The 12,664-nt window shown below is 36.3% G+C and overlaps 1 protein-coding gene across 5 annotated transcripts in view; it reads left to right on the top strand.

Moving 5' to 3' along the window:
• Positions 1-12,664, top strand: part of ATP9B (ATPase phospholipid transporting 9B (putative)) — a 295,180-nt gene that overhangs the window by 150,361 nt on the left and 132,155 nt on the right. For all 5 annotated transcript variants that reach the window (XM_084621950.1, XM_084621952.1, XM_084621951.1 and 2 more), the window contains one exon: positions 7,999-8,079. In XM_084621950.1, coding sequence (XP_084478076.1) covers positions 7,999-8,079 — 81 coding nt within the window. The remainder of the gene's footprint in view (positions 1-7,998; positions 8,080-12,664) is intronic.

Consider the following 12,664-nt stretch of genomic DNA (forward strand, 5'->3'; position numbering starts at 1 on the left):
GTGAAGCTTGGGAAAAGAGATGTGGGCAGCAGGATAGGAGCTAGGAGCTTGTGTCAAACACAGGAGCAGAAGAGGACAGGGAGAGATTGGGACAAAAAGATCTCTAACCACAAATGCATGCTCCTCCACAGAACCTGGACTTGAACCCAGAGATAGCATGCATCCCCACGTTCCTCAGTTGTATAGCACATAGCTGTGAAACTCACCGGCAAAATGTTTCCCCATTCCCTTCCAGTAGAAGGTCAGCATAGATAACAGCCTTCTACTGATACCAGTTACTCAGGTCAAGCAGGAGAGGTTTGTGTTGTAGATCTAAAGATCCCAACCCTGCTGATGACTATGTGGAAGGTCAGTGTGGTTTCACACTATGAAATTTTTGTTTTTTCAATTGTTAAGTTTCTAAAAAAAAATTAGCTAACATTTTAAAAGAACCCTTTATTAAAAGAAAGTTAGTTAAAAAGTCAAGCATTCATAAGTTAAGAAATGCCTAAGTTAAGGTTGCCCATGCAACTTTAATTTGGGTCCCTTGTGCCTAGCATATGCCTTATGATATAGCCATCAGTTACATGATCAAATGCTATTTTTCCTTTTTGCCTTAATTCAGGCATTTCCTAACTTGAACACTTGACACTGCAGCCTAAAAAATGTAGGGGGAAGAAGGACACAAACCAACTTTGTTGAACTGAAAGAAGTTGGCTACATTTTTATTTAACATTACGTACATACTGTATCCACTACAGTCTATGAGCAGGTACTACAGCCTTGCAAGATGAGTCTCAATGCAAGTTTTGTGTAATAAGGGATGAAGGAAATGCCTTGAACTTGGAGAGGCAAACCCTTTATCTTTCCCACTATGTATCATTATTAATTATTTCAAGGTCTTGCCCTGTTCCTTGTGCTTGAGCCCTTTAGGAGGCCAAGATGCTCTTTGCTGACACGGATCAATGTCTGAGTGGTTCAAACCGCTGTCACTCCATATTACTGTGGGTTTCTTACACCTTCCTCTGAAGTATTTGTTGCTGGCCAGTCTCCGATGCAGGATACTGCAGTAGAAGGACTTTGGGTCTGTACTACTGCAGCAATTCCTATGTCCTTAATGACTTCCCTCTGTTATCTAAGGTAGAATCACCATTTGCATTAGATTTGGGAGCCAATGGATCACCTATCCTACCAGTAGCCTACGTTTTGTCCATTATAAGCTTCCCTTTTGCAACTTCCCCTCAAGATCCTGACTCGTGATAAATCTGAAAACTAAATGTAAGCCTTAAAGTGTGAAATAAATGATGGTTCAAGTTCCTCTGAATGCAACTGTCAGTCCAACCTTAACTGTGGAGTTCTTGGAGCACCTCCATAATTCGAGCTTAGTCAAGTGATCTTTTCAAATTCTTATGGCTTGGACTATATTGTTGATAAGAGTGTAGTAATTTTGTAATCTAATACTGAATGAGCTGAAAATACTGATAGGTATCAAACTACTTTGAATCACCACCTTGATTTCAGCAGGAATTGTGGAAATCCAAAATAACTGTTGTTATGTTATAGGGAGGAAAAAATTATAAATACAATAAATGTTTTTTCCATTATAACAAGATGTATAATATAAATCAGTGCCCATGCCATTTACTATAGAAATACATGTAAATGTAATGTATTCTTTTTGAAAAAGTTCAACAGTAACAACCAGAAATATTTTCAAAATTCTTCACACTTTATGTACAGGATATTATGCACAACATGAGGTGTAAAAATTACCTACTGAGATGAGGTTTTCCTTAGAGAATGTCATCTAAACTCTAATACTTAGACACAGTGAAGCAGCCATGTTAAATATGAAAAAAACCTTATTTAATTTGAGTAGTCCATTCTAGTTACCCACTCTCACTTCTTTAAGCTTTTGCAAATAAAGTGTTCTTCATAGTGAAAATTTCCCATGATTAATCTCAGCCCAACGAATATTTTGTTGAAAGTTGAAGAAATTTAGGCAAGGTATAAAAGAGTTCTGACTTATTTTTTTAAAATGTCCCTACCTTTTGTTTGTGTGCTCAACTAAAACATGACTTTGTTTTACATGCCTACCTTATTTACACATGTAGTCCACAACAAGGACACCTGCTTTTGAAAGACTTGACATATTTTTGACAGGATGTCATAATGGCAACAGCAGCATCCTCTCCCTACGGCTAAGAAGTATCTGGTGCTTTAGAAAATATGAAGGTTTTGCCTTTAACTCAAGTAGCAATCAACCAGTTGACAATTACTTAACTCTTACACAGTTTGGAACATGAGCCCTAAAATCCAGAGAATTTTGGCATAACCAGAGTACGTAACACATTCACTTCTATTAATTCTATATAACAAATGCCTATCAAAAAATAATAATCCTTCTACCATAGAAGGTATATGAATAAAGTCCCTTAAGCTCACATCTTTGATATGTATATAATGATAATTTATAGCATTTGTGAGTTAAACTGTAAATGACAAACTACAGGAATAGGCTGGACTGATTCTTTTTACAATAATTCTTGAATGCCACCTGCTGGACTATATCTAAAATAGCTGTGGCGATATCACACTGCTATATAGCTTCCCCACCTCAGCTCTCCTTATTTAGACAAAGGTCCCATTGAAACAGGTGCAAGTTTTGCCTTAGGGTAAGAAGTTCATAGACTATATGCACAACTCTACATTAATTGCTACTGTAGTGTCAAAAAAAGCAGGAACGGGTTAATACAAAATGTTCAGTGGCTCCACTTAAAGATTATTCTGGCTCTAGAGATATTGACAATTATAGCAGTGTCCCCCTTTGTAAGTATGTGGAATATCTTGGAATTCAATACTGTTTCTAAAACTGAAATAAAAATGCTCACTGCATGTGGATATCTAACTACTAAACTAAGTTAAGGTTTGTAGTTTACTACTATTTATAGATTTAACTACAAAACAGCAAAATGTCAGGTTCTGTTCATGTAACAAGCCCAGCAGAGGGCATGGAGTGGCTTCAGGTCTGGTTTCCAAGGGGTCCTTCACCCTCTCCCTCGCCCCTGGATACAGCAGTGTCCAAATCCTGGGTGTGCTGGTAAGCAGGTGGTCTCAACTGCAGCAGAGTCTTCCCTATTGTTGCCACAGCTGTGGATGATCCTGATAGTGTTACTGGCTCCCAGTGCACCGAGGGTCATCTTCCTTAAACTCTGTCTCTGGCTGAACTTGGAACACATTTCCAAAGGAGGAGTTTATTACTATATATAATTATACATGACTATATTTTTAAGAATTGAAAAGGGTGGACAGAAAGTGTAATTTGAGAAAAGTAGTAGACTAAACAATTTGGTCTTGCATTTAACAGCATATAATGTCCATAATGGTCACCCATTTTGATTTCTTTAGCTATCCAATGTAAAGGATTATCAGTATCTTGTGTTGTCATGAGCTGTCAGTCCCATCAACAGTGCAACATTGTAACCTTATCCACTGTGACTAAGGGAATAAATAAACCTGCAAACCTTCAGAGCTTTTCCTAAAGAACAGATGATACCACCAAAGATGATCAGTACAGATTTTGTTGTCTTCTCAAACCACTTAATGTGATCAGAGAATTAAAATTTCAACAAGTCATTTAATGATGGCTATGCAGCAAGGACTGTAACACCCAGGTTAGGTTTCTTGTGGTTTCACAGTCATGTGTGGGGCAGAGTTTTTTCTGGCACTATGCATGTTCTAGGACATTCTTCTCTGGCTTATTTGATCAAGTAAATTTATTAACAGCAGTGAGGTCATTGTAATTTTCAATAAATGGTGACTTGCTGATTTATATCAAAAGATCCATACAGCAGTAAACAATACCATTTACATTTAATTAGTTTTATTGAACCAAAGGCAATTTTATTTGTAATGAACCACATGTTATGATTAAGGATGTATTTTAATGATCTTTAAGTAAGATGAACAAGTGTTGCCCTTGACCTAATAAGGAAGGTTTTTCTACATTATTGATAGATTCAGAGTGATTTCAAAACTACTATTGTGAAATGTAAAGGAAAACATTACTGTACCATCATTCAGTCATTTCATGACTAATGTAAACAGATTAAATGCATTTTTTCCAAATTGTTTACAGATAATAGCATCAGCTAACACGTTATTTAGTGTTTCAAAAGTCCAGTTTACTGTTGTATTAAAATAAGTTAATTTCATAGTCCAGACTGTTCTAGACCCTGTTTTTTTTTTCATTATTCTTTTAACCTGGAATTGCTGTAGAATTCAGCTGGTTTGGGCTATTTACTTACTTTTTTCTCTTAAGAATGCATATAATTGAGATAATTTGCTTCATAAATATGATGATTTAAATGGGCCAACATTTCACCCAGAATTTATGGCTTGTGAAAGTAATTCTAGTGAATTTCATGAACATTAATTTCTTTATATTAATGTGATTTTATTGATGAATACTTGATTGATTTAATAATCTCATTCCATTATTCTTAAAAGCCATTTATAAAAGAAAAACTCTTCAGTGTTTGAGTGTCCTTTTGCACAGGCCCTGCAAATTTTCAAAATAGTTTAAACTATTTACATACTGTATCATGTCTGTCATAAGTCTTGATCCATCTGTGTTAGTTTTCGAGCCTCAGATTATGGAGCCATTAACTCCTCTGTGTAGCTACTGGGGTGAGATTAAGGGAAGCTTTTGCCTCTGGGATGATAGTGTTGGATGGAGGAAAACCTTCTTCTCCCTTTCTATCCCACTTAAATTGTAAGACTAACTGTGGACCATGGCCCTCTTAAAAATTTTCCTTGGTTGATAAACAGTCACTTGGGACATGGAATTATATCCATACTGGAATTTAAATCGGTGATCTCTCTCTCCCTCCCCCGTGTTATGAAAACCTAGCTTCCATGTGTGATCATCATCCTTTGAAAGATGTTCATGATAAATGCTTAATGTTGTACTGTGCATCTGACTGCAGGGGAAATTTCCCTTGTTCAGAAAACAAAGTTACTCAAGGAAGCTATTGGGTGCAGCAGGTATGCCATTTAGGCAAACATATCCCCCCACCTCCCCAAAAGCAACCTACCAAATAAACTACTATTTTGGTATCCTCTGTAAGTGTAAATCAGTATAAACATTCTAGCACTTAGAGAAAAGAGGCCACACTTGGAATACTCTGGAGGTTCTAGCTTCCTCAGAATAAAAGGATATTAGAGACTTCTGTAGAAAATGGCCACAAAAGCACAGGGGACTTTAGGATCTTAATTCTTGAGAAAGATGAGAGAATTCATTTTTCACAAAATGGAAATTAAGAAGGCTTCTGAAAGACAAAGATGCTCTTAGATCTCAAAAACAAAAAAAGGGGGGCAAAATATAAGGTGAAGAGAAAGAGAATATTTATACAGAGGGGTTAAAATGCAGTAAGCTACAAAGGGCATCAGTAGGAGCAATTAGTAAAAACAGTAGAAGAAACATTTGGAATCAGGAAAGTATATTGTTGTACAAATGCTAATTTACATGAGATGAATCTTCCCACTTCCATGCCTTCTAATGTTGTTTCTCAACTAAGGTACTCTGGAAAGAGAAAGAAAGAAAGAAAGAAAGAGAAAGTTTTTGCTTGACACACTTCAGTGACAGTTTTTTATTGTGTATGAGTATGTGTGTGGTATTAGTTTTCTGCTGTACTATCCAGTTCTGAGAGACTCTTATTTTTCAGTGTACTATAAAGCACATAATAGCCTGGATTATCTAAATTGTAGGTGATAACAGATTGGGAAGAAGTGAATAATGAAGATATAGGACACCACATGTGTATTAGTTTCCTATGAATTATTTCTCACGAAGCTGATGAAAACTAACTTAATAGGACAAGAATGCAATGAGTGGAACGTCGTGTGAAAAACGACAATAAATGGCTGATGGTTTAAGATAAAAAAAGATATTTTTCAAAAGTTAGTGTTGAAACTTGATTTACTTTTATAACACTTGTCAACGGAATGCTAGAATGATATACGGATATATAGTCGTGCAGAGTATGGGGCAAGATATATTTCTTCACTACAAAATAAAAATGTCAGTTACAAATTAATTTGGTGACTCATGTAGATTTATGTATAGAGGTACTTTTTCAGAATAAGATGGAAGCAAGTTTGATAAAATGCAAATGAGAGCTTAATGTGTGGATAATGAATGTACTTACTTATCTAAATAACTAAAAATATGTTAAAATGATTGTGTGTAATTCTTTATAAATAAGACTCTTTCTACATTCAAGGTCAAATTGTGATAATGTGACCATGATGAAGGGAGTAAAAATGCTTAATTCAACTTCTGAAGGTGACCCATCCGAGATACCACAAATGGAGTGCTACTGCCTTTAAAGTCTGCTGCCCAGAGAAATCATAGCTAGTATGGAGGAGATCTCTTTACTTCCATGCGGCTATCAGCCAATGGAAAAAAAGGAAGTGAGAGGTGATGTGTGGTATGATAGTTCACTTAGGGGATAGACAAGGACTGCAGTGCAGGTTGTGATACTAGGGTGGACTCTTTTTGATGTCAAGTCCCCAATCACTCTGGTTTATTTACCCTTCCAATGCAGGTGGTTGGACTCGCTTTTGAAATCTTACTTGATCAGTTTTTGATATTGACTGTCCAGAATGCACTAAAAGTAGGACTGTCAAGTGATTAAAAAAATTAATCACGATTAAACAATAATAGAATGCCATTTATTTAAATATTTGTGGATGTTTTCTACATTTTCAAATATATTGATTTCAATTACAACACAGAATACAAAGTGTACAGTGCTCACTTTATATTTATTTTTGATTACAAGTATTTGAACTGAAAAAATAACACCTTACAATCTCAAAATCCTTGGTTTTGTTTTTTTGCTTGTTTATATTTCTGGTTTTTAAATAGCCAAATTTTATCTTTTTTTAAATATACTTGTATAAAATTATGTAAATTTTTTAGTTCTCTAGAAAATTGCTTTGGAGATTGAGAAGTCTTTTATAAACAAAATAAGTACAGTTTATAGAGTGGCACTGCAAGACTCTCACTGCTGCCTTGCTAATAATGTGCCTTCCCCCCAACTTGGAGGGACCAGCTCAGCAGCATGACCATAGTTCAGTCTCCATGTCCATTTAGTTAATGGTTTATCTGCTGACACAGACAACAGTATTGTTAATATAACTTCCAACTCAGCAAAATAGTTAATTATGTGCCTAACTTTGAGCATGTGAGTAAACCCATTGATTTATCATGCTCCTGTTGCAGTTGCTGGAATTTTTCATATCCGCTTCAATGAGAGCAGGAGCAAATCCACTGTGCCAGTTCTAAGCAGAGGGTGGGGTGGTATTGATGTGGACATCTGGACACTGGACTGAGACTACCAAACTAATTTCCCATAGGACATTAAGTAAATCTAAGCTTTCTGTTACAGAATAGCTAAGGGGAAGTCTTTTTTTTTCCCCCCCTCTTTGTTGACTTTGGTCATTTAACAGCACTTAATATTTATTCAGTTTCATTATTTTCCCCGATATATTCAGCCATTTTCGCCCTTGCTGAAAAAATGCCCATGAATGTCAACAAGGAGGCAGGATACCCTTTTAATTATTTTTAAAGGAAAAAAATCAGGAGATACAATTTTCATTTTTAATTAGGCTATTAAAAAAAACCAACCCTCCAATAAACAAAATCTCTTTCACACTTAAGCTATAAATACAAAATAGTTTAATAGGTGGCATCTAACATTTGTACAAACTTGATATTTTCATTGTTTTCTAGCACACAATTCCTGTATAATATGAGATGTACTGTAAGCAGGGTCTGATCCTAGTCCTTACTTGAGTAGAATTCTCATTGACTTAACTGGGAAAATAAATTTACTGATATTTAAAAAACATAAAAATGAACAATAGTTGCTTAGTTGTGTGTGTATGTGTGTATATGCATTCATTTAGTAATAAATTAAATTCATGATTAAATAAACGTATTATGTATTACAGGATCTTTTTTCAATCAGTGCTTATGTTTATGCTCAGAAGCCACAATTGGATATTCACAGTTTTGAAGGTACCTTCACACGGGTGAGTAATACCTATGTATGTACCTGTGTCTATCCCAACTCCTCTACTTTTCTCCATATGTGGAACCCATCATTTCAGTATCTAAACACAATTTATTTTTCTCTGAGTTTTAGGTGAGCATTTGTTGTTCCCTTGTTATAAAAGTATTTTATATTAGCAATATTTTTATACTAAATGACAGGAAATTATATTAGCAAAGCCATAAGGTTTTTTTAAGGTAGAAACTAGAAATTGAGAACTTTATATGTCCAGATGTAGTAGTATTGTTGTAGAAATAGTTCAAAAGAATATGTTAATATTCATTTTACTTCCAACCATAATATATATTGTCTAAAACACATATCACAAACTGAGGGGAAATTGATCATTTAGACATTTGTCAGTAGTGTGAGGCAAAGCAGTTGCTAACTTTTCTGCACTGAAGAGCCGTAGTTTTAAATTCAGTGTAAATCATATCAGTTGGTCTTTTGCTGGTTATTGTGGCTTCCACGTGAGAAGCTTGTATTTTCAAATTTCAGAGTGTCCCTAAAAGAATAAAAGGTAACTGGAAAGAGGCCACATACACTTGACTTAGGCCCAAAATTATGTTGAAAAGAAACCTTCCAATATCTGTCTCCAGAATTTTGTTTTGGTTTTGTCAGTTTGTTGCTTTTATTCTTTCATTTTAAAATAGGCGTTGTTTAATTTTCTAAATTAAATTTATAGTAGTAATTTATTGTTTTAGGGGTTGCTTTTGTGGCTTGGTTTTTGTTGATAATGGGAAAGGGAAGGATGAGGATGTGAAGAGACTACACAATAACCCTAAGGTTGTTGTCTATGAAAAGAAACATAATGCGGGTAAACTTACCTGACCATTACCCTGCAGGACAGGTCGTAGATCCTTGTTAATCGTTGATAATTGTTAAAAAAAAATTGTGGAAGGAAAATGAGTCTCAAGGCAGATAGTTAAACAGTGCCAGCTGAGGCCTGATTACCAATTCCATATTAATTGAGCCAAAAGAAGTAGCTGAGAAAGCAGCACCATGCCTTGAGGCCCTGTTCACTGATATGCTGGTAAGTGTCACAAAACCTGCAGTAAGATGGAGTTAGGGTTGAAAGTATGGAACTAAGGTAAAATAAATTGGAGGGCTGTTGTAATTATCCCCAATCCAAGCATTATAAATGCAGGAAATTCAGAGTGTAATGTAAAAAGTCTGTCCATATTAACGTATGGAAATGCCCAGTCAGATTAACCAAATCCTCTTAACTCTGCCCAGTAAAGATACCATTTGAGAGAGGTCAGAAGGAGAAAGTGTCTGAAATGTCTTTAAAAATTGGTTAAATCTAGTTCAAGAACACAAACACTAAAATGACTTAATTGTGTTGTTTTTCATGAAGTCAGTAAGGACAGAATGAAGGTTGTTCGGATGCTGTAGCAGTGCATTTCCTTTCCTTAACATGTTTACATTTTTCTAATCAAAATATGTGCCAAAAACTTAGCAAACCTTACTAACTTTTTTTCATTAACATCCCTAAACGCAGAGAAAGATTGACCTCTCTGCAAGGGTACTAAGGAAGGGTTTTATTTTATTTTATTATATTTTGTTTTTGGGGTGCCTGTGTATGAAACAATGGACTGAGATTCACTAATATTTCATACTGTATTTGCAACATTTGGGTTTTGCTGCATTTTTTGTCACATTGGTATTATTAATGAAACAGAACATCAGGTTTTTAAAAGATATTTGCCCTTATACTGTTGTTCTTATTTGATATAAGAGTAAATGCAAGGAAAATGTGGGGCATTATTGTGTGTTTCTTGTGGGACAAGCACGGCTCCAATTTTGGTATGGAAATTGGTGGTGAATATCATAGCAGAGATGGGGGGAAAATAAATCACAATAATAAAACACTTTGTATATTATTGCTACATCAACATACACAAGAGTATAATGGGGTTGCTTAAAGATGGGGTGTGGGGAGAGGGTGTTTGGAGACCAATGGGTGGGCCTGGCTCCACACTCCAGGTATTGTGACCTAGTACATGGGGTTGGAATGTCACTCAGGTTTGTCCTGTTTGCCCCTCTGGAAATAGAGAGGCAAACAGGACAAACCTGGGTGGTCTGGGATGCTGTGCACAAGTGTGGTGGCCTCATCAAATATGTTTTTATAGCCATGTCCAAAATTTTGCAGGTTTTATTCAAATTCAGAGTTGCTCTGACTACCATGACCAAATCATAACCTTAATTATAAATTCATCATCTGTTTTGTTTATTGTTTATAATTACATGTTCTAGGAGGTCCTATTTGTTAAACAGTGAGTATGAATCATATAGGATTGTATAGTCATTGCCATCAACTTGTTGCTGCTTTTTCAGTTGACCCAGGTGACTCAAATTGGTAATACATTGTAGCTCACTAATTAAAATAACTGCTGCCAATTCTGGATACCCTCAGAGCTGGGATGTTGTAGCTCGACTTATGTATATGGAGAATGATATATACCATATATAGTTTGTGCTGTAAATGTGGCTGGCATTCAACTTAATATTGCTACCAATTTCCTCAATAATGTCACTGTAGGACTAGTTTTGCATGCTTTACCTTCTTTATAAAAAATTGGTTCTTAAAGATTTCGTGTTAGTTCATCTTGCTCTTAGTGATCCCTGGCGCTCTGACCTGGAGTTGGGGTTTCTTCTTCTTTCTTCCAATTCCTCTGCTTCCAAACAAAGATATGATGGAACAAGGAAAACTTCCTCTTATGCTTGATCCACTTGGTTCCCTAGATCTGCTTTTTAAGGCTTGAGAGACTGCTTTTAATCAGTTAAATCTCCAGGATATTCTGATAGAAACTGGACCAGATCCTGAGCTTTGATCCAAAATCTCTGTGTCTGGTGACTTGCAGTATAGTACCATCTTGCACACTAGACTTGGGAATGCTCAGGGTATGTACAATGTCTTATTGAGAAGCCATTTAAATACTTTATGAGAAAACACTATTTCCTGAAGTAAATGAGGTTTGCGACATGGGCATCCAGCAAGGTCAATGACCCTCTATCAACTGCAGTTTTTATTTTCCATAATTTGCTTATATCATAGGAATGTAGTTTTGCTGTGAGTACAGTTAGATTTTCCCTGTCACAATAAACATGCTATCTCCTTATCGAGGGAACCTCTATCTTTGGGCAGCCAAGTTACAAGAGGGTTTAAATGATGGGTACCATCCATGTTCCCACATGTTCTTGAACCTCTACCTTCTTTGGACACAAATCTAGTGCTGAACAAACTGATGGCACATCTTTGAAACACTTGGTATATCTGTCCTATTAGGTGTCTGTTTTGGTAGCTGTTAAGTTAGCCACGGTAATGAGGCTAGTCTGTGTCCTAGTGGCCAATTCTCCCTGTATGGAATTTTTCTTTTTTAGAGTTAAGTTGTGACTTTGCCACAAGCAAAGTCAAGCACTGTGAATGGGGCAGCACATAGTAGCATTGCCCTATGAGCAGACTAGACAGCTGTTTGTGACGAAGTCTGATTTTCCACAGCTCTGGGGAGAGCGTACCCTGAGCCAACCTGATAGTTTGTCCAGTATATTTCCCCTGGCATGAGCACAACTGCAGTGGGCAGTGTGAAGAGGAGCTAAAGCTGCACCCACTATCTACCCCTGCCTGCCCGTTCCCCGTCTACCCACTTAGAAGAGTGATTAGTGGCTCTGTGGAGATCGCTTCCCTTTTCCCTGCACTGCTATCTATGATATAGGGAGTGTCTTGCATGCCCCACTGCTCCCTCTGCAAGAGCACATGGTACTGTACACAACCTGGCGCTTACATGATGATGGAATTCCCTCATAGTCTCTAACTTTCCCAGTGTTTTCATGTAAACGTCACACTTTTTACCAAGGGACAATAAACTAGCTCTCTAGATCTGATTGTACTGTGCTAAGTGGTATGAGATTAGATTTTACAGGTTCAGAGAGACAATGATGCATGCATTTTGAGTCATCTTTGGGATTAAGCCATGCAAAATGGGTTTTCTGTTGACTTCTCTATTGTCTTGGTCATTAAATCTGATCAATATTCAGCAGCTGTTAAAGATAGATGCAACCACTTCTCTAGAGTGTTTTTTTAAGCAGATTATAGTTTCCAGAAACTTTCAGATAGCTACATGTAGTTTGCACGCTCTTTTAGTTAGTGTTATAACATATTTTAGACTCAGGTCCAAGGACACATTCATTTTGACAAGGCTGTCATTCGTTCTTTTTTCAAATAGTGCTGCTTTATAAGTACCATTTGTTAGCTTCCAAAAACAGGGATTATGGAACACATAGATCTCCAGGATGTAATATCGTAAAGATTGTCAAGAACTGCATATGTATAAAAGCTCTCTAGTGAAGTAAGAATTGGAAACTAACCGAACCAAAAGCTTGCAGTTCCAAGTTACCTCAATTTAAATTGTGTTGGCAATCAACTTATCTAAACCAGCGTGGGAAGCTCTTAGAAAAGTTTTTACCTCTTGGAATCTGGACTGTGGAAGATTAAATTATTCATCAGTATTCTGGAAATAAAGTTAATTCTGATGACAGGAGGAACCTTCAGAAATCTAATAGCA

Source organism: Lepidochelys olivacea (genome assembly GCF_965140295.1).
Source record: "Lepidochelys olivacea isolate rLepOli2 genome assembly, chromosome: 2".
In the NCBI taxonomy this organism is placed as follows: Eukaryota; Metazoa; Chordata; order Testudines; family Cheloniidae; genus Lepidochelys; species Lepidochelys olivacea.